Source organism: Rhinatrema bivittatum, chromosome 5, assembly GCF_901001135.1.
Source record: "Rhinatrema bivittatum chromosome 5, aRhiBiv1.1, whole genome shotgun sequence".
In the NCBI taxonomy this organism is placed as follows: domain Eukaryota; kingdom Metazoa; phylum Chordata; class Amphibia; order Gymnophiona; family Rhinatrematidae; genus Rhinatrema; species Rhinatrema bivittatum.
In genome coordinates, this window is record NC_042619.1 from 235,538,131 (window position 1) to 235,558,883 (window position 20,753).

Sequence of the window (20,753 nt, forward strand, 5' to 3'; positions counted from 1 at the left end):
AGAGCCCTACACAGAAACTACATGCAGCAGTCACATGTGCAGACCCTCACCTAACAAAGAATAAAAGAGACAATAAGGCATAAACAGAAACATGCAGACAAAAACTGAAATGGAAACCGCAACAAGCCAGAGACTCCATATATAGTGCAACAAAGGAAAAAAGAGAAATATAATAAGTCCTCATAAAATAAAGCAAGAAACATTTATTTATTTATTTATTTATTTATTTAACTTTTTTTCTATACCGAACTTCATGACAAGCTTCATATCAGGCCGGTTTACATCAAACTTAAGGGTTAACTGAACATAACCATATAACAGGAAGGCCGAAGCGCAGATACAATTAACAGGGAGAGTGAACTTGGGGGCTAGAGTAGCCAGGAAATAAAGGACAGAAACAACTGGAGAATGAGAACGTATGAATATACAGTGGCTGGGTCGGTCATTTAGTCTAGTGGGCTAAATGAAAGAAATGTTGCAATGTTAGGCTTAAGGGAAGACTTGGATGAAAAGCCAAGTCTTGAGTTTTTTTCGGAAGGTAATCAGGCAGGTTTCCAGTCTTAGATCAGTCGGCAGGTTGTTCCAGATGATGGGGCCAGCTGTGGAGAATGCCCGTTCTTTTGTGGAGGTTAGACGAGAGGATTTAGTTGGGGGAACTTGAAGGGTTCCTTTGTGTGCCGCTCCGATGGGTCTTGCAGATGTGTATAGTTTGAGTGGGAACTGAAGGTCTAAAGGTAGTTGGTTGTGTATGGATTTGTGGATAATGGTGAGTGCTTTGTGCAAAATTCTGTATTTAATAGGTAGCCAGTGTAGGTTTCTAAGTATAGGAGTGATATGATATGATATAAATCAAGAGCAATAAAACCATACTAATAAAAAGAACAGATTATTTCAAAATAGCTGATGAATGGAATATTCAAGAATTAAAAACTCATAAAAAATTTCCAGGACACCAATAAAATATTTCAAAACTGCAGACACAAAGACCCAATAATTAAAAATAAGGATAAAAAAAAATACTCTGCTGTCCATACCTGGAAACGTTTGATTTCCAGGTGCCCTGAGATTGTTGTGAATTAGGAGGAGAAGGGCAGGTTGTTTTCAACTTTCTCCTCTCTCTCAGTCACATACAAGCTCTCTCTCACACTGGCTCTCAATCACACATATACACATGTTCTCTCTCTTTCACTTACATAGGCTCTCAATCACATAATTACAACATGCTCTCTCTCTTTCTCGTATACACACAGGCTGTTAATCATACATACACGTGATCTCTCTCACACAAACAGGTTCTCAGTCACACACTTACATTCCTGCTGTCTCTCTCAAACACAAACGATCTCAATCACACCCACACACATGCTCTTTCACACAGACAGGTTCTTAATCACACACGCATACAGGCTCTCAATCACTCATAAACATGATGTATCTCACACACACACACACACACACACACACACACAGGATCTCAAACACATATACTCACTCACTCTCTCCCCCCACCATAGAACTAACAGCAGCAACAGCCTCCTTCTCCTTCCAGCCTCATAAAAAGAGTCCCATCAGCTGCAAGGGCTGACGTTGCTCATCTTTTTGCTCTGGGCTGCGCTGCTTTTCTTCAGGCCGATGCTGCACGCACTTGAACCTAGCATGGTCTCTTCTTCCTGTGTGCGTTGCCACTGCACACCACTTCCTCTTCCGTGCCGCAGGAGGCAGGAAGAGACTTTGCCGGTGCCGCTGACTCCAGCTCTCCTACCGCATTCTGCCTGGGCTATCAGCATTTTAAGCCCGGGAGGAGGAAGAGTTCCCATTTCGCTGGGGCAGATGGAGCAGCTGGGCCAGCGGGGGACAGGGAAGTGTGGCGACACACCTGTGTCTGCTTGGCAATGTACTAGTCTGTCATGACATACCGGTTGAGAACCGCTGCACTAGAGGGCCCAGCATTTCTGACAGCCTGTGGGAGATAGTGGATCACTACCAAAGGAGTGACCCAAAGGGATATTTATAATTTATATTGCACCACTAATTTTATATTGTATTTTGCTTATGATGTTTTATAGATTACTGTTGTTTTATTATATCTGTTGTACCAAATAAAATCTGCTGTGAAAACATTTTTTAACCTTCAAATGGTGAATAAACTATGTCCATTTTCAGACTGTTCTCCAGTCCTTGGTACTCAATGGTCTTGATTATTGTAACAACATTTATGTCAGCTTGCCATGTTATTCAATTCGTTCTTTCCAATTAGTACAAACCGCGGCAGCTTGGATATTATCTGGTTCAAAAATGCGAGATCACATAACACCAATATTGTTAGAGTTATACTGGCTTCCCATTATTTATTTATTTTTTTATTTATCAAATTTTCTATACCGTCGTTTGGACGAGCCATCACAACAGTTTACAGCTTTTTAAAATATATAAGATAAATACATACAAAACTAATAAACAATTAATTTAAGGATGCTTTATAAACTAGCCATTATCATCTTTAATTCATTAAAATTAGACCATCATAAGCTTTGTTTTGAAAATGTACAGACCACCCAGGTCTCTAAGATCAGCACAAAAAAATCTTCTTGAAGTCCCAACTATGAAATTGGCACCTTCAAATATCACTAGAGACCAGGCTTTTTCTGTAGCTGGCCCATTATTTTGGAATTCACTCCCTAACGAGATAAGAACCCTATCCTGTGTAAAATCTTTTAAAAAGACACTAATGATTTATTTGTTTATGAGAGCCTACCCAGAGATTTGTTGAATCTTATTTATAAGCATACTGGAGCCCGATCTACATTGTCTTGATGCTCTGTTTTAATTTTGATGATTATGTATATAATTTGTTCCTGTTCTTTTAGTTGATTATCTATGTTTTATGTTTGTGAACTGCTATAAAATTTGTATGAAGTACACTGTATATACATTTTTAATAAACTAAACTTGTTTACCATGCTTTGGGCAAGCTTAGTGGAAAACCATGTAAAAAGTCAAAGATTAGTTTAGACTAAATGTATATTCCATTAATGTGGAGGCCAATGTAACCCTTAGTGGGGTGTATTAAGTCCCAAGGGCACACAATCTTATATCTTCTGGGGCTGCTCTGGCTAACCATTCACTCCCATGCTGACTCTCAATCTTTGGGGGGGGGGGACTCTTTTTATTGGGGGGGGAAGCTTTCATTTATGGCTCAGATGATGAGAAAAGGTCACCAGTGTGTGTGTAGTCATTTGGTGTTTCCCCATAAGGTGAGAGGCTTAAGAACTCAGACAGGACCAGGTCTGGGTGTTAAATAAAGTCCATTTGTCCAATCTGACTGTAGTTACAGGGTTCTTTCTGTGTATGTAAATGTCCTTACTACAGACCCCTGGGTGGAGCTCATGGTGATTTTAGATGCGCTTACTCTCCCAGCGATTGTGCGAGAATCCTAGTGGAGGGGTCCACTTTCCTATCCAATAATCCTAACGTTGGGTATCTTCTTTCCCATGGACACCAAGTCTGTCCTGATTCCTTGGGCGGAAATCCAGATTGGATCTCCTTCTCTTGCTCTTTCTTCCTTTGATTCAGGCGTTCATTCTCTTTAAGATGTTACTGCAAGTGATTTCTCTTGCGGAAAAATCTGGGGACCAGGCTATTCACTGCAGTGCACTCCCAGTGGGGAAAGGGGATCCAAAAATCCTCCCCACTACTCTTAAGTTCCAAAAAAATACTGTAAATCTTAATCTGGATAGCTTCGCTACCGTCACAATCTCTCGCAGCAGGCTCCTTCACTGGTGCTTGCCTACCTAGTGAGTAGAGCAGGCTCACAGATCTTTGGTCCCTTGTAGAGTCCTTTTACCCCTAAAGGGGGTCAGGCTTAAAAGTCTCACTCACTGTAAATGATAAAAAGGAGCCTCTGGTAGGGAGTGCATGGAGAGGTTATCTCCTTTGGGCAAGGCTGGAGGCCCTACCAGAGTGTGGGAAATATACGTTTGCTCTGTAGCTGCTCTCTCTAACCGACACCCCCACCCCCCTCGAGGGTTAAAATGGCTGGGCTAAATAGCACTGAGACACCCAATCAGCTCCCTATCTAAGGGGCCTATTCAATACTGTGCACTAGCTGCTGCGCATGGCCTAACACGTGATTGGACACGCGTCCATAACCCCCGATCGAATACAGGGATTAGTGCGTCCAAAACGTGCGTCCAAATCTCCACATAGCTGATGGCACTCGTCACATGGAAATCCATGTAGATGAGGCCATCAGCTAATTCCCGCGATCCAATAAATTTTCCACGTGACCACCCTTGCAGTGCAGTAAATTTTACGCCAGCCCGGGGCTGATTTAAAGGTATGCCAGGCTCAAAGGCGCATTGAAAAAAAAGAAAAATCCTGCTTTCTGAGATTCCTCCTGATAGTATCATAGAGATAGCCTGTAGGAGGAACCAAATAAAGCAGCATTTATTTAAAAAAAAAATTCTTGAAAAAAAACCCCAAAATTTGGGAAGCCCAATACACACACAAGATACACGGTCCAGGCCGTGTATTTTGTGCATTTATATGCCGGTAGCTGGAGTAAATGGACGCTCGTAGATTGAGCGTCTGTTTTTCCCAACCGGCTTGACAGCCACCTCTCCTGTGCGCCCGATTCTGAGGAGGCCCTAGGGATGCACATTTGTCCCTAGCGCCTCCTTTTTAGCGTGACCCCTCATTTTAATATTGGATCGGGAGCTCAACACTGACCGCCTGTTTTCTGCGCACATTTATTGCATCGGCCCCTAAGTGTATTCTAAGGACAGGGATAGTGGCATCTAATGGCCAGACTGGTAGGGTCTGCCACACCAATATGCATTGATGCAAGGTCCAGATAGCTATGTATCAAAAATACTATAATTTTTTTGATTGATACTGCAATTAATTTCGGTTCTTTACAAACTATGTAAAAAAAAACCAAAACAAAACCAGAACAGAAGTTATTTTCCATTAACACCCAACCCTCCCTCCTCATCCCCATCTTCTGCCTTCAGTGAGTAAACCAGAAAGTCACTTTCGGGTTTAATCATGTTTTAATAGAGACTCCACTGTAGGTGTAATTGTGGGTGAGTAGTGTTAGTGGGATAATTTTCAAAGGGAAAGTATGTATGTATTTTCCCTTTGAAAATTGTTGTAATATCTGAGTGTATTTGCCATCTAATTTATGTGAGTGGTTATAAAACACCTCCTTTATGTAATCTTTTACTTCATAACCAGAGATGGCCAGTGTCTGGACTGATGGGCTTTCTTGCTCTCATATCCGGTATGGACCGGCCCAGCCAGCCGTGAGCAACAGATTCAGGCTGGACTCTGGCTGCTTTCTCATAAACTTTTTATTAATTACAGAAAAATAAAACAGAAAAAGCTCTACTTACCTCAGCAGTCTTCAAAGGCAAAAAGACAGCAATGCAATTCACAGCTAATCAGTCCTGGCCTTTCCTAGGCTTCCCCTGGGCCCCATGTTCTCCCTGGACCTAGCTTCTTATCCCCTTCTGAGGAAAATAGCCTCAGAACAGAACCTCCTTCCTGTGGCTTAAGGTGGACCAGGCTAAGTGACTGGCCCTGGGCTTTACAGAGACGAAGGACAGCAAAATAGATGAAATGAGCAAGGCAAAGAGATCTTGAGACGATGGAGGCGTTCAGCATACCTGTCAGGTTAGGGGTTTCTATAGTTTTCAGATGCTTTCAGGACTTGGTATCCTGCTGATATACTGAACTAAAAAGAATAAAAAGCAAATTTAAATTTATGAATAATCAGTTTTCAAGAGCTACTTATAGATGGCCACAGTTTTTGCTCCCAAGCGGACTGTGTGCCACAGTACAAGATTTTTTCAGATTCAGTATTTAAACTGTCAGTCAAACCCCCCCATTGGTTTTCCTGCCCTGGCACTGTTGCTCTTGCCGTATTTCTCACAGTGAGCATAAAGTATTTGGGCACACATTTGTACAAAACTCACTACTGTATAAATGACTGTCTGATTTATTTTGTGGTTAGCAGGATCACAGAATACAGTCTTGCTTGATGACATCACTGGAAATTATTTAAGCTTGGTGATGTAACAATTGGCTGCAGCACTTCTATGACATGTCAAGGGCCTGGCACTATAAAGTCCTGAGCATTTCTAGCTGATCTTCATTCAGCAGTAGTCTAGCATGATGAAATGCTGGACTATCATTTGCACTGAGAAAAACTGATAAGGGAAAGGCAATTATCTGAAAGGTAAGCTGATTTTTTAAGAGCCAACGTTTTATCTATTCTTTTTCTCTATATATCATAAAAATATTAGGGAATCTGAATGTTCATTGCGTCTCCTCTGTGCACGAGTGATGTAATAATCTCACCCAGAGTTGTGGGAGGGGCTTAAAGCAGCTTGGGAGGAGTGCAGACATGCACATCACAGGGCCAGGGAGTACATCAGCAGTGCCAGCACCAGAAAGGCTGGGGGGATTTCCTGGGCCCCACCAGGACAACAGAAAAGGAGAAGCAGCATTCCAAGCAACAGAAGGGCTGGTGGGGGGGATTCATGGGCTCCACCAGTGTAAAGGAGACAAAACAATTCAGAGGCATGGCAGCAGAAGAACTGGTGGAATTTTCTGGGGCCGAGGGAGAGTGAGAGAAGAGGGTAGCAAAGAGAGACAGATGGAGAGAGGGAGGAAGAGAGAGAGGGAGGGAAGGAGCTGGAGGGGAAGGGCAGTACTACAGCAAAGGGGCAGTGGGAGAGTTAGGGAGGAGAGAAGCTGGAGGAGAAGGGTAGTGGGAGAGAGGGTGGAACATGCAAATTCCTCCTATGAAATACCCTACCAACATTACCACCTGGCTCCTCCTCCTCCACACACCCATACCCTCACCCCCCACTCTCCCACACATGCACATCGCTACACACATACAACCCACAGGAACACCAACCCCCTCCCTGACATACACTCCTTCAATCTTCATTTCCCCCTACATCCCCAGCTCTACACACACATACACATCAGTGAAAGAGGGAGAGGAGTGCTCTTCCCCACCCAACTCTTCCCACACCACTCCCTCCCCGACACACACACACACACCCTACTCTAACCTCACAACACACCCCTGCCTACACGGGAGGAGGAGAAAGTTGAGCGTGCAAGAGGGAATTGCACAATTCCTACTCACACTCCAAGTCATTCCCCTACACACCCAGTCACCCCTGACATTCCCATCCATACATACCCTCACCCCCATTTATCCTACTACATGCCACACTCCCAGCCACTCTGTCAATCCCTGACACATACAGACACACCAGTTACTCACATCAACCTCATAACATATACACACATCTACCCCCTCCCATACACACAGACATATGGGGGGGAGGGAGCAAAGTGCCTGCGCACACACACACACACACTCCCCCTTGACCTGCACAAACCCTCAACTCACTAACACACCACTGACACCAGCCCCAAAACAAGCAAACACACACACCCACTCACCCTCACATATAGAGGGGAGAGGGAGTCTGTGGAGATTGCAAGGGGGAAAGAGTCAGCCCCCCCCCCCCCACACACACACACCTTCCCACAACACTCACACATATTCACTCCCCACCCCCTAGTCGTTGCATACACAAAATTACACGCACACAGCCCCTGTGTACACACAAACACAGGTACATAGGAGGGGGAACGGGAAGTAGAGTGAGGGGAGGGAGAGAGTTCATATATACACACACACAGAGGAGAAGAGGGAAGGTGGGCAAAAAGGGGTTAGGTTTCCCCCCCAACACCCATACACACACTGTACTCACTTCCCGATACCATTTACACACCCACAACACACACACACCATTCCCACACAGGTGGGAAAGAGAGTGGTAAAGGGAGAATGTATAAATTGCAAGGGGAAAAAGTACACACGCACACACGCACACACGCACACACACCAACCCAACAATACCTACACCACATACACATACCCCACTCCAACACCCTCTGCAAGCTTTCCCCTCTGAATGCCCCCCACCCTCCACACTCATTCATCCATCCGAAACAGAGCAAGCACAAGACACCGATAATATACACATCCGGCTCACTGAGTCATAAAAACTCATTTTCTTAAATTGCTATGTAATTATCACTTTCTCTCTTTCAGGCCGATACAGTAAAGTTCGCGGGAGAGCGGGGTAAGGGAAAACGCGCGTCTAATGGCAGGTTAACAGTGCGCTCCATCGGAGCGCACTGTACTGTATCGGCCCGTATGGGAGGGCAGATCCCCACCCCATTAGCAGAAAGGTGAGGCTTTGGAAAAGGCGGGACCAGAGGAGAATGCATGCTGCATGGAGCTTTTAAACAAGCACTCCCCGGGGCACCTGGGAGGACACCAACAGCACAGCAGGAGCCGGCAATCAAAACTCTGAAACTCCAGCCTCATTGACTCTGCAACACTCGGGGGGGGGGGGGGGGATGATTAAGGTGCCAGCGGCCCGGGAAAACGAGCACTAACGACACAGAAAGAGCCCGCAATCAAACTGAAGTGCTAGCCTCATGTAAACTGCCGGAGGACGTGGAGGAAGAAGAAGGGGAGGAGGGAAGTGCAGAAAGTGTTCAGGAGGAAGGACGAAAGGGTGACAAAATAGACAGGCAGTAGGAAGGATAAGAAAGTGGAGAGTGCAATGAGAAAAGAGTGCTCATACTCCTGCACTCTGCCCCCCCCCAGTCCTTTTCCCCATCGTCCTCACCACACCTCCAACCCACAAACACACCTCTGCCCCACCCCTTTACACACCACTCAGCCCCTCGCACCACAAAGCCAGGGTCTTAGCTATATTTCAGACGTGCAGGACAGGACCACAGGAAATGTTGTTCCCTTCTCTACATTACAGCAAACCTATACACTACCTGCAACGGACCTCTTTGCCTACACCCAAGTTACTCATTTTATAACTTCCAGAAAATCTACTTTAGCGCAGACTCAGGAAATTCAAAAATTAAGGGATATTGTACAAGTGAGTCAACAAAACAAGGCCACTGTCTCTTATTATTACAGGGAGGTAATAGAACTAGTTGATCCCCGATTCCTAACCACGCTTTACAATAATTGGAAGAAATGGCCCCTTTTTAATCTGACATGGGTGGAATTTCAAAACTGTTTTAAAAATGTACCTACAGTATCTGAAAATGTTCTCTTGCAGGAAACACAATATAAATTTATTTGGCAAAGTTACATCACACCCCTTCGGGCCCATCAAATGAAAATTACACAATCCCCCAATTGCCCAAAGTGCACAAGCCCGGATAGCAGTTTTTTTCACTGTTTTTGGGATTGCGGGCTTATTTCTCTGTTTTGGAGGAGGGTGTGTCGAGCATGTTCCAGTTTTCTGAAAAGAACACTAGTCCCAAACCCCAACCTCTGGCTTTTCGGAATAGAAGAGAAAACCCATATGTGGCTATCACAATCGGAAACTCTTTTTATACTTAAAGCAGGCTTAGTGGGTAAACAAGCCATTTTAAAACATTGGCTGAACACAGGTAGCCCGAGCCACGAGCACTGGTTTAAAAGTCTGGTGCGGTTATGTTCTATGGAACATGCTATTCTCACACCAACTATGCCAAAGAAATTGGATCAGACCTTGTTGATTTGGGCAACCTTTACGGCTTATCTCGCTCCACGTACAGGCATTTACAGAGATCCTTGGACCAAGTTACAACAGACCCATCCGGAGGGAGGTCGTCAACCCTCTACAAATGGACCCCTGATCACAGTCACACCGGCTCTGACGTCTTAGAACTATTCTAGTACCAATATGTCTGGACACTTTAGCTTACGCTACTCGGCTCCGCATCTTGGACGAAGGAAGAAACCTCAACGGGTATAGTGGAAGGGAGGGTTTTCGAGGGGGGGGAGGTGCGGAGGGGAATGTTTTTCTGATACGATTTGTAATGTGTACCTTCTATACTTGTAAGAGGAAAATTTCAATAAATATAAATTTAAAAAAAAAACCAGACTGAAAAAATGTTGACATAATATATATTATTGGACCATTGGAGCCTGCACCATATTTGTACTGAGATAACTCCTGTGCTCTATCAAACAAGTATTAATGTTAATTTCAAACTGCCTAATATGTTGCTAACAAACAGGACTAACTTACACACATAGTTTATTGTATAAAATTGTTACCGTACTATGATGGCACATTATTAATTTGTAATCTATACCACTCATAATTTTCATTATCGTGCCTTTCTGTAAACCGTTGTGATGGTTATCTAACTTGACAGTATAGAAGAGTTTTAAAATAAAATAAATAAATATTAGTGTGCCTGACATAAATAAGGTGATAGTTACACTGGTTGACAAATTACATATTGTGAGATGCAATCCATGTGATGTTGATTGAAATACAATACCCCAAAAATGTGTGGTTCCATTCTTCTCCTATAAAGTTGAATTGCATGAATCACAATAAGCACAGTTATAGTGACCTGCAGGCTCCTGATCAACGAATGACTGAATCAATGGTAAAGCTGCTCGTAGTACCTTGCCCCTGATATTGCAACCCCCTCATATAAGATGTCAATGGTTTTGCGGATAATATAGAATGCATAGACAAAATATTCCAATATTTTTTAATCAATGCTGCCAGTCTGTAGGACAAATTGGGTATAATGCAATACTCATCTACTTCCATCTCTGTCAACCACGGATTTACGAGCACATTAGGATTTCTTTTCTGGTGGAGATTTATTGTTTTAATTATCTACAATCAAGACAATGTATTTGTCATCTACTGTGTGTCTGATATGCTGTCTGGTATCTGTTATAAATATAATAGTAAAGAACATTAAAGGTGAAACATTAGGGTGGAGTTCCTTGCATACCACCCTTGATTTCGTATCTGTTTGATAGTGAATCCTGTGCACTGTATCTTAGATTTAGGATCAATAGGGACCTCAAGAAGTCCTCTGGTCCATCCTCCAGGCAGAATCCACTGTGCCTATATGTACAGGTACAAATTGAGTGTGTACCGAATGAATAATGTCAGAAACACTCAAACCCAAACAAACACATTAATATCTCTCAGACTTACACCTCGATCATTTTTATTAATCAAAGCTGCGGTTAACAATGCTTCTCAGTTTGGAACAACATCAATTTGCTCACTTTATTAGGCAGGATGCTTGTGGATTACTCAGGGTCAGGAAAATAGGGGAACCAAAAGTTGTGAACTCCCAGTTCAAGGGGGGAAATAAATTCCAGGTAAAGAATAAGGCCTCGTTCCAAATCTTTCAATAGAAAACTTAAGTCTCCTGTGAATAGATATTCAGAATTCAGCCCATTTTCTTTTATGTACACGTTGTATGTGGGAATTTCTGATCCAATCAAAGGGCTCATTTGCATAATTATATACAGGAGGCTGCTTTACCAGGTTTTAACAGTTTTATCACTAACAAATTGGCCATGAGGCCCATCAGCATTAACTGGTAATAGGGCCAAATACACTGGGGTCTCTGCTCCCTCGTCGGGAGATTTGGTAGCCTTAGGACCTGCCAAGTCTGTCCTCACCCATCCTGGACAGCAGGCATTGAGGAGAATCCCCTCTCCTTTCCTGTTCTCATTTAACTTTCTTGCTTGAATCCTGGACAAGACGGTCACCCCAATTTTGGAAACGCCATAAGCAGTATTGGGCCAGCCCTCTTGGCTGTGCATCCCATCTTTTGTGTCTTTAATAAACTTCTCCATGAGCGTCGCCAGCTCCTCCTCGGTGATGGTCTCACTGCGGAACTTCTTCTGCAGGTCGGGGCTGCAGCCCGAGAGAGCTCTTACACTAACTATGCTGGAGACATTCACCACTCTTCCTACAAGAATGAAAACATGGAAGCTGTGCATCGTACTTCAACACGGTAATAACAAGAACACAAATTATTATTAGAAGTTTTGTTTTGTTCACTGAGTAGAACAACAGACTTTTTTTTTTTAAATCTCTGATCAAAGAGAGATGATAGCCCAGTTATCCCTCATTCCTGGCCCTTTTCCAGCTCAGGACCCACTCAACAACTGTGACAGTCTTATAAAACTCATCAAGCAAATCCAGTGACGCCAAACTCTGATCTTCAAATGCCCCACCTCCTGCCTCTACAGTGATGTCTACTTTAGTTGTTGTCATGTGTTCTACATTGTGAAGTGACTGTCATGTTTTTCACTTGTAGTAGCTTTGAGTTAGTGTCAGGAACCAGCCTCTAGTCTGGATCTTGAAGTGGGAGGCCTGCTGGGATCAGACCGGAGCTCAAACCTCTCAACAACCAGAGGGCACTGTTGAAAGCAAGGGAAGAGACTCCATAGCGAGTCTAATGACTTGTTTCAGGGTGCTTTTATGTGAATTTTAGTGTAGTTTATTATCTAGTTTAATTGAATGCAAGTATTTTATTATGTATGTATGTATGTATTTATGTATATATGAACCACCCTCAGCAATTGTATTGGAGGTGGTGGGGGTACAAGATTTTATTAATAAATAAATAAATAAATAAATAAATAAATATGCATGCTCACAAAGACTGGGTTGGCCCTCTGACCTTGAAAACATATCCAGCAACCTGAAGCCGTCCGCTCGGAACTCATATGTTACCTCTACACTGACCACAGAGGTACCATGCTTTGGAACCTGAACTATTTAACCTACCTCTGAATTCCCCAACCTGAACAGGCCCTGTCACTACCAGATTTATCTCTTACCCTTATTACTTCCAGACCAGTGGAGGTACAAATGAGAGGCAAGCCAAACACATTTCTTTAGCTACTGCGCACACCACTGTTTTCCACTGCCAGACCAGCAGGATCCAAACCCAGCAACAGAAAACTATATGTGGCCCCCTGCCCTGGGAGAGGAACGCGACAGTTGCTAACCTAGTGGAACAGTGAAAAGCAGGCAGGTTGTAAAGATCCTTTTCAGTGTCCATACTCACCAGGCATTTTCCCATAGGCACCAAATGGGAGCAAACCCTTTAGAAATCAAACCCTATATCCCTCTTGCCTTTTTCTCTACCACACTACCATTGCTACACCTCTGAGCATTTCTTCATTTCCTGGTCCCCTCTTGTCTCTCCACTTCTTCCCGCCACGCTCCGTCTTCAGGACAAATCAATTAAATTCTGGCTGGTCTACAACTGTTCTTATATTTGCAACCCTTAGTCACATCACTGATTACACTGAAGGAAACCAAGTCTACTCAACATGGTAAACCTGTAGAAAAGAAGAGCGATGGTCCCCTCTAGCCAACTGTCCTTTTCCTGTGCTCACATTGCTTTAGCCTGCCAAGCCTGTATCCTCACCATTACCATGTTAAACATGCTGTAGTTTCATATAAATCAAACCTGTGCATTTTATCTCTTACCCTTCCGTTAAGTGGGTTCTTCTCAATAGTCAGTCCAAGGCTCGCTGGCCACGCTCTTGATTTTGCCAGGGCAAACTTTCCATTTGAGTACAGGGAGGTCAGGAGACTTGACCCAGGTAAACCTCCATTTCCAGTTTCATAGCTCTGTAGTTTGAACACTGCCAGCCCCAGAAGAAGTTTCCCTACCTCAGCATAAACAGGGCTGAACTTGGATTCACTTCAATGTCACCTTGCTTTCATTTGCCTATGGAAACCCTATTTCTTCACCTTCCAGTCCATCACATATCAAGTCATCCACTAAAAATGGCACTGCCTACCTCCCTCCCCAGTTTTCAAATAATCTCACACTTATGCGTCTTTCTCCATCAAATCTCATTAGTTATTTCAATCTACCTATCAGGTATCAAAATTAAATTCTCTGTTGCTCATCTTAGTGGAGATGCTGGTACTTGCCACCACGATCTCTGTTTGAATATTTTTGGAAATGCTATTTAAATTCAAGGCCTGCAGGACAGGCCACCTACTGGTACTAAAATTGTGAAGTTTAACAATCATCAGAAGGCCTTTTAGGGCCAGCTATGCTTTGGAGGATCGGCCAGATACAAACTGGGCTTTAATAGCTTTTATGCTGATTCCAAACTGGATCCTGTTCTTACCGTGTGGTTTAATAAGTGGTAGTAACTCATTGCAGACATCTCTGGTAGCAAAAAAGTTTGTTTTCAAGGTCACCTCGGCTTGGGTGGGGAACGGAGTGGTGTCATCAGCTTATAGTATATAAGAGAGAAGAAAAAAAAAAGGAGTCACAGTAAGAGTCCTGCAGAGATCGTGCAAAACTGCATTATAAACTAGGTCAGTACTTTATTGCCCACAATCTGATTGGCTAAGAAGGTGTGCAACATCTGACTATAACGGATTGTTCAGCTTTTTCACGGCTGCCTCCCCTCCTCTTTTTCACATAACTATTAGGGTTAGGACAAATAAATTAAAACTGGAGTACAGTAATCGAAGAGTGAGAAACACGTTTGTTGGAGGATATGGTATGATTCTGTAAACAGGGGTTTCTTAATACAGTTCCATTAATAATGCAATCGCAGGGTACGTGGACAGATATTATAACGGCTCAGGGTGCATCTACCAATCAAAGAGCTCAGTGATTGACAACCCCCCCCGCAGAATGAGAAGTTAAAAAGGTTTCGCTGGTATCCATATGGCAACCTTACAACATATTGGGGTAGATTTTGAAAGAAGTGCGCATGCGTCCATGTGCGCCAGAATTCGTAATCTGTGTGCGCATGAGCACGCACAAAGGGGGGGCGGCAGATTTTTGCTAGTTTCGCGCAGCGACACATCCAGGCCTTCCCCAGTTCCCTTCCAGTCTGCTCTAATTAAGGACCTACTGGAAGGGAACTTCCCTACCCCTCTCCTCCCCACCAGTCTCCTTGGTTTGTTTGTTTTTATTTCACAACTTCAGGGCCCGATCTGAAGTAAGTTGCCTGCCAGCACGTGATCCCCCAGCACAGTGGCAAACGGCCGCTGTACCGGCCTCCTCTAGCTCCGCCCCACCCTCTGGACCGCCCCTTTTGTGAGGCCCAGCTCTTGTGCATTTAACAGGGGTTACGGGCGTGGCCGGGTCCCTTCTAAAATATGTGCAGCGTGCGCAAGGTCTGGCTGCGCGCCTAACCCCCGGATTTTACGCGCGGGGGGATTTAAAATTTGCCCGATTATCATTAAGGGCCCCACAAAAGTTACAGTCTTAGGTTGGACAGCATCATGCTCAATAGGGGAAGAAAAATGATGCAGAGAAGAAAGCACACGTTCTGCACTGTATGCTCTCCTATTTCCTATGTTTAGTTTTCCATTTGTTTATTAGACACATGCATGACTTAAACTGGTACAAGTCGGAGGCTTGTGAGCACATGCCTCTTCAACAAGTCTCATTTCGGGCTTAGTACTTAGTCTCTGTTTTTTTTTTTGTCCTGATGATGTTTTCTGTTTTCACTCTTTCAGAATAAAAGGTGTGCCCTGTACATTAAGATGGCTGCCTTTCCCCAATACCATTTTTAAAACTCTGCTCCACCAAGTTCAATCCTTAGCAGTCCCTACCATGCACCTAGCAGTACCCCAATTTAGTTCCAGTCATAGCAGGAACAGGAGCTTAAGGAAGCTTAAAATCTAATATCTCCTTCGGACTTAAATATTCAGAATGGAAGCGAGCTTATTATAATGATTTAAGTTCAAAGGCAAAAAATCCCTCAGGTCACTTTGCTGGCACAATTTTGATATATCGCAATTTTCTCCTCCCAAAGATTTAAATTTCCTATACATTCACAAAGAGTAAAAAACAATGCAAACAAAAAGAATTCTACGAGAAGCACAGTGAGACCTTTGCCAGATCCTGCTCAACCGAAGGATTTGTGGAGAGAAAGTTTCACAGGGTAAGCTTTTAGTGTGCAATTATGTTCCCTTCCCGAAACTGCAGGAAATTAAATCCCTCGGTAAAAAACACACACACTTTCAATGTGCATGCAAGCAAACTGACTGGGGGCGGGGCAGATGTTTGCCGTCTCTTTTGACCTACTTTTAGGGGATTCTTAAACCCCTTGCTAGCATTACCGCCTCACCTTTGAAGGCAATCCCTGCGTTGTTGATGAGCACATCTATGCCCCCGTACTCCCGCTGCAGGAAATCCCGGAGGTTCCTGATGCTCTGCAGGTCCGTGATGTCCAGCTGGTGGCACAGAGGTTTCAAACCTTCTCCTTGAAGCTCTTTTACCGCTGCCTCCCCCAGCTTGGGGTCCCGGGCTGTCAGGTACACGTCCCCGGTAAACTGCTTGCACAGAGCCCGCACGATCGCCAACCCGATGCCTTTATTACCCCCGGTCACCACCGCTACGCGCCCGCTGGCCATGCTTGGGCTACTAAGAGAGAAGGACAAGCGTTGGGCGGGCAGAAGGGAGCCAGCTGCGTCTGAAGCCTGATCCGCTGCTCACCAGCCACAGGCTTCCAAACTCTTTCCTCGGTCCTCCCACTTATGCTAATTTCCTGTAAACAGGCGCTGCAGGCAGGGACAGTTAACCCTTTACCTCCTTTACAATTATGCAATTCGGTGATCCTGCATTCCTTTCATTTCCATTTGGCGTAAAAAGTCAAGAAGATAAAACCTCCTTTGTGGTGATTTTCTGCCAGGTCGCCAACCCAGACCCTTTTGGAACTTAAAGTGGACGCGGGAGGCTGCTGCTGGACCCAAGCCTGGTACCTTTTTCTTATTTAGAAAATTACCACAGTAGGTAAGAGTGGGATATAAAACCAAAGGGGAATTAAAAAAGGGCCAGCAAGAGGGAGGCCTACATAAGGCAAAAATCCTAAGCAAGTTCTTTAGTTAAGTACCCAGAGGTTAAGCTGCATCCTGGTGCTACTTGTTCGGTTGGGCTATAAACTGAGGGGGGTCCCTTCTTGGCCTTTTAGCAGAAATTGAAAAGCTGAGCGAATTGCAATGGTTAATGCCCGGCCACCGAAAACCCATGGGGACTCCCAGTGCTAGAACAGTTATGACAACAAATGCAAGGCTGCCCACCTTTTGGCTCTGCTTTCCTGTAAGTTTTTCTTTGAACCTGACAGCTACTGTTATAGGAGGGGGTAATTGTGTAACATCACACCAGCAAAAATGTGCATCACCTATACCAATTTTCAAAGCCCACTTCTGTGCCTAAATCCACTTTACAAATTATCCCAGCAAAAGTGCATGCAGACAAGTGCACCTCATATGGTGCTTGTAGTAAAATAAAAAGATAACATAAGAACATGCCATACTAGGTCAGACCAAGGGTCCATCAAGCCCAGCATCCTGTTTCCAACAGTGGCCAATCCAGGCCATAAGAACCTGGCAAGTACCCAAAAACTAAGTCTATTCCATGTTACCGTTGCTAGTAATAGCGGTGGTTATTATCTAAGTCAACTTAATTAATAGCAGGAATGGACTTCTCCTCCAAGAACTTATCCAAGCCTTTTTTAAACACAGCTATACTAACTGCACTAACCACATCTTCTGGCAACAAATTCCAGAGTTTAATTGTGCGTTGAGTGAAAAAGAACTTTCTCCGATTAGTTTTAAATGTGCCACATGCTAACTTCATGGAGTGCCCCCTAGTCTTTCTATTATCCAAAAGAGTAAATAACCGATTCACATCTATCCGTTCAAGACCTCTCATGATTTTAAACACCTCTATCATATCCCCCCTCAGCCATCTCTTCTCCAAGCTGAAAAGTCCTAACCTCTTTAGTCTTTCCTCATAGGGGAACTGTTCCATTCCCTTTATCATTTTGGTCGCCCTTCTCTGTACCTTCTCCATCGCAATTATATCCTTTTTGAGATGCGGCGACAAGAATTGTACACAGTATTCAAGGTGTGGTCTCACCATGGAGTGATACAGAGGCATTATGACATTTTCTGTTTTATTCACCATTCCCTTTCTAATAATTCCCAACATTCTGTTTGCTTTTTTGACTGCCTCAGCACACTGAACCGACGATTTCAATGTGTTATCCACTATGATGCCCAGATCTCTTTCTTGGGTAGTAGCATCTAATATGGAACCTAACATTGTGTAACTATAGCATAGGTTATTTTTCCCTATATGCATCACCTTTCACTTATCCTCATTAAATTTCATCTGCCATTTCAATGCCCAATTTTCCAGTCTCACAAGGTCTTCCTGCAATTTATCACAATCTGCTTGTGATTTAACTACTCTGAACAATTTTGTGTCATCTGCAAATTTGATTATCTCACTCGTATTTCTTTCCAGATCATTTATAAATATACTAGCCGTTAAGCCCGTAACAACGGGCTACATTAAAAAAAAATTTTCGGTCCATTTCCTCCCCCCCTCATTCTCCTCCCTCCCACCTCATTCTCCCCTCACCCTTTATTCTCCCTCCCACCTCCCCTCAGTCACTCCCCCCCTCCCCCTCCCCTCAGTCACTCCCCTCAGTCACTCCTTCCTCCCCTTTCCCCTCAGTCACTCCCTCCTCCCCTCAGTCATTCCCCTTCCGGATAGCACAAATGGAAGATCTTCGGGGGAGGTCCCTCGCGCGCACGTGTGCCGATAATGCGCCTTGCCGCCGCTGCCGTTACTGGTCCTTGCCGCCGCTCCTCTCCGCCACCGCTCCTTGTCCTTGCCGCCGCTCCTGGTCCTTGCCGCCGCTCCTCGCCGCTGCTGCTCCTCCCAGTGCCATTTTTGTTGTGGGCAAGCTCTGGCCGACGTGCTCGCCCGCGCATGTGCGGTAGAGTTGCTCTCTACTGCACATTTGCGGCACGTCGGTCCGGGCTCCCTTATCTAGTAGATTGAAAAGTAAGGGTCCCAATACAGATCCCTGAGGCACTCCACTGCCCACTCCCTTCCACTGAGAAAATTGTCCATTTAATCCTACTCTCTGTTTCCTGTCTTTTAGCCAGTTTGTAATCCACGAAAGGACATCGCCACCTATCCCATGACTTTTTTATTTTTCCTAGAAGCCTCTTATGAGGAACTTTGTCAAACACCTTCTGAAAATCCAAGTACAGTACATCTCCAGGTTCAGCTTTATCCACCTGTAAGTCCTACCCCCTCCAAGACTATAGGGTCTGGAACACCTCTCCCCTATGGGGCCGATGCAATTAAAACAGGCAGAAAGCAGGCACTGAGTACTCAGCGCCCACTTTCCTAACTCGCCCCCAAACACCTCTCCTGGGTGCACCATGCTATATTCTAATTAGGGGTTGCACTTTCAAGGAGGTGCTAAGGCTGATTGCACACCCCTAGCGCCTCCTTGACAGTATGCGCCTAGGAGAGACCAGCTGTCCGCAGCCATCTGCGGGTTAAGAAAATGGACTCTGAATTTTGTCAGCATCTGTTTTTCTAACCGGCGCACAGCCACAGGTTTGGAAAATGGATGCTGGTTAACTGAGTGTCTGTTTCCTGAACCTGATCGCCTGCACTTTTTAAAAAAAATCTTTTGTTCCTCCAACGTAATATCGTTATGATATTAAGTCGGAGAATGTACAGAAAATCAGTATTTTCTGCTTTTCTGTACAACTTTTGGGAGTGCTCAGAAATTATCTGTGCGCAAAAATGTGCATATTGGATGCACATTTTTTTTTTAAATTTCGGGTGAGTAACTAATAGCCTCATTCACATGCATTTGCATGTGATGAGCGCTATTAATTTTGCTGCGCATTGGGCGCACTGTTTTCCATCGGTCCCATATGTGCAGAAAACCACACTGCAGTTTAATTTTACACGCCTATCGGTGATTTGCTTTACCCACAAACGTCCCTTTGAAAATTTCTCACTGTTGAATGTACTATGTTTTGTGATACCTATTTAGTGCATTTCTGACCTGTCACACACTCTGAATGTATTTCACTTCAGTTCTAACTGGGTTAATTCTTTATGTTCCTTGCTCGGTGTATATTTCTGATTTGCTTTAATACATTTTGAGCTCTTTGGATGGAAGTGTGAGGTAAACGATGATGATGATAGGCTCAACTAATGAGAGCAGCAGAGGGTCCAAAAGGACAGATAAAACATTTCCACTACCACAGAGCAGCAGTGTGGCTATGACCCAAGCTCCTAACAAAAAGAGGCAAGGTGTTAACCTCCCTGCAGTAGCACAGGATTTCGGAATATAGATAAGGCTAGGGCCAGATTTAGAGTTCATGGTGCACATAGATACACTCTGGGGGGATCCCCAGTGCCACTGGGGATCCCCCCAGTGGCACTGGATCCCCCTGGATCCCCCCAGTGGCAAGTAAGATTAGGAATTGGAGAGCGGGGGAGGGGGACGGGGACTGATGAGAGACCAGGGTCTTCACACTTATTCACACCCCGACTTCCCCCATGGTAACCCCTCCTCATATTTCGGTCCTCAAGGTCATTTCAGAGGGCTTTGGGAGCAGATTCTGTTCATATTCCATTACAAAGTATCAACATATGTTTTGTATACCTACAAATATATTCTGGATGCATGTAATTTTACACATAGGTACGTTTTTTTTTCACTGTCCTACACAAGAAGAATCCGTAATCCTAACGTAGTTTCAAATTCCGCTCTTTGATAATTAAATGTAAAACACTGAAATCAGGTCTCTTTACAACAGAAACCAAGAACTTCCTAATCAGCTACTTCAGAGCTGTACCCCCGCTTCTCTTTTCCCCACCCTTTGCCTGTTCAGCATCCATTTCGCTCTGACCCCCTCCCCCACACAGCACCCTGGAGGTCACCGTTCCACGCCCCACCCCCTGGCTCACAATACCTGCGCACAGTCTGCTCGCTGGGCACGCGCGTGCGCGCTCCCTTCTAACAGCTTTGCTAAGAGACTCTGACTCAG

At 44.4% G+C, this 20,753-nt stretch overlaps 1 protein-coding gene across 1 annotated transcript; it reads right to left on the reverse strand.

Moving 5' to 3' along the window:
* Nucleotides 1–11,067: 11,067 nt before the first annotated feature.
* Nucleotides 11,068–16,389, reverse strand: LOC115092546 (carbonyl reductase [NADPH] 1-like). Its single transcript, XM_029603495.1, has 3 exons — nucleotides 16,007–16,389; nucleotides 14,042–14,149; nucleotides 11,068–11,850 (listed from the first exon to the last, which is right to left on the reverse strand). Exons 1-3 carry the CDS (start codon nucleotides 16,290–16,292, stop codon nucleotides 11,414–11,416), a joined length of 831 nt encoding a protein of 276 aa, XP_029459355.1. The 5' UTR covers nucleotides 16,293–16,389; the 3' UTR covers nucleotides 11,068–11,413.
* Between the last annotated feature and the right edge of the window lie 4,364 nt (nucleotides 16,390–20,753).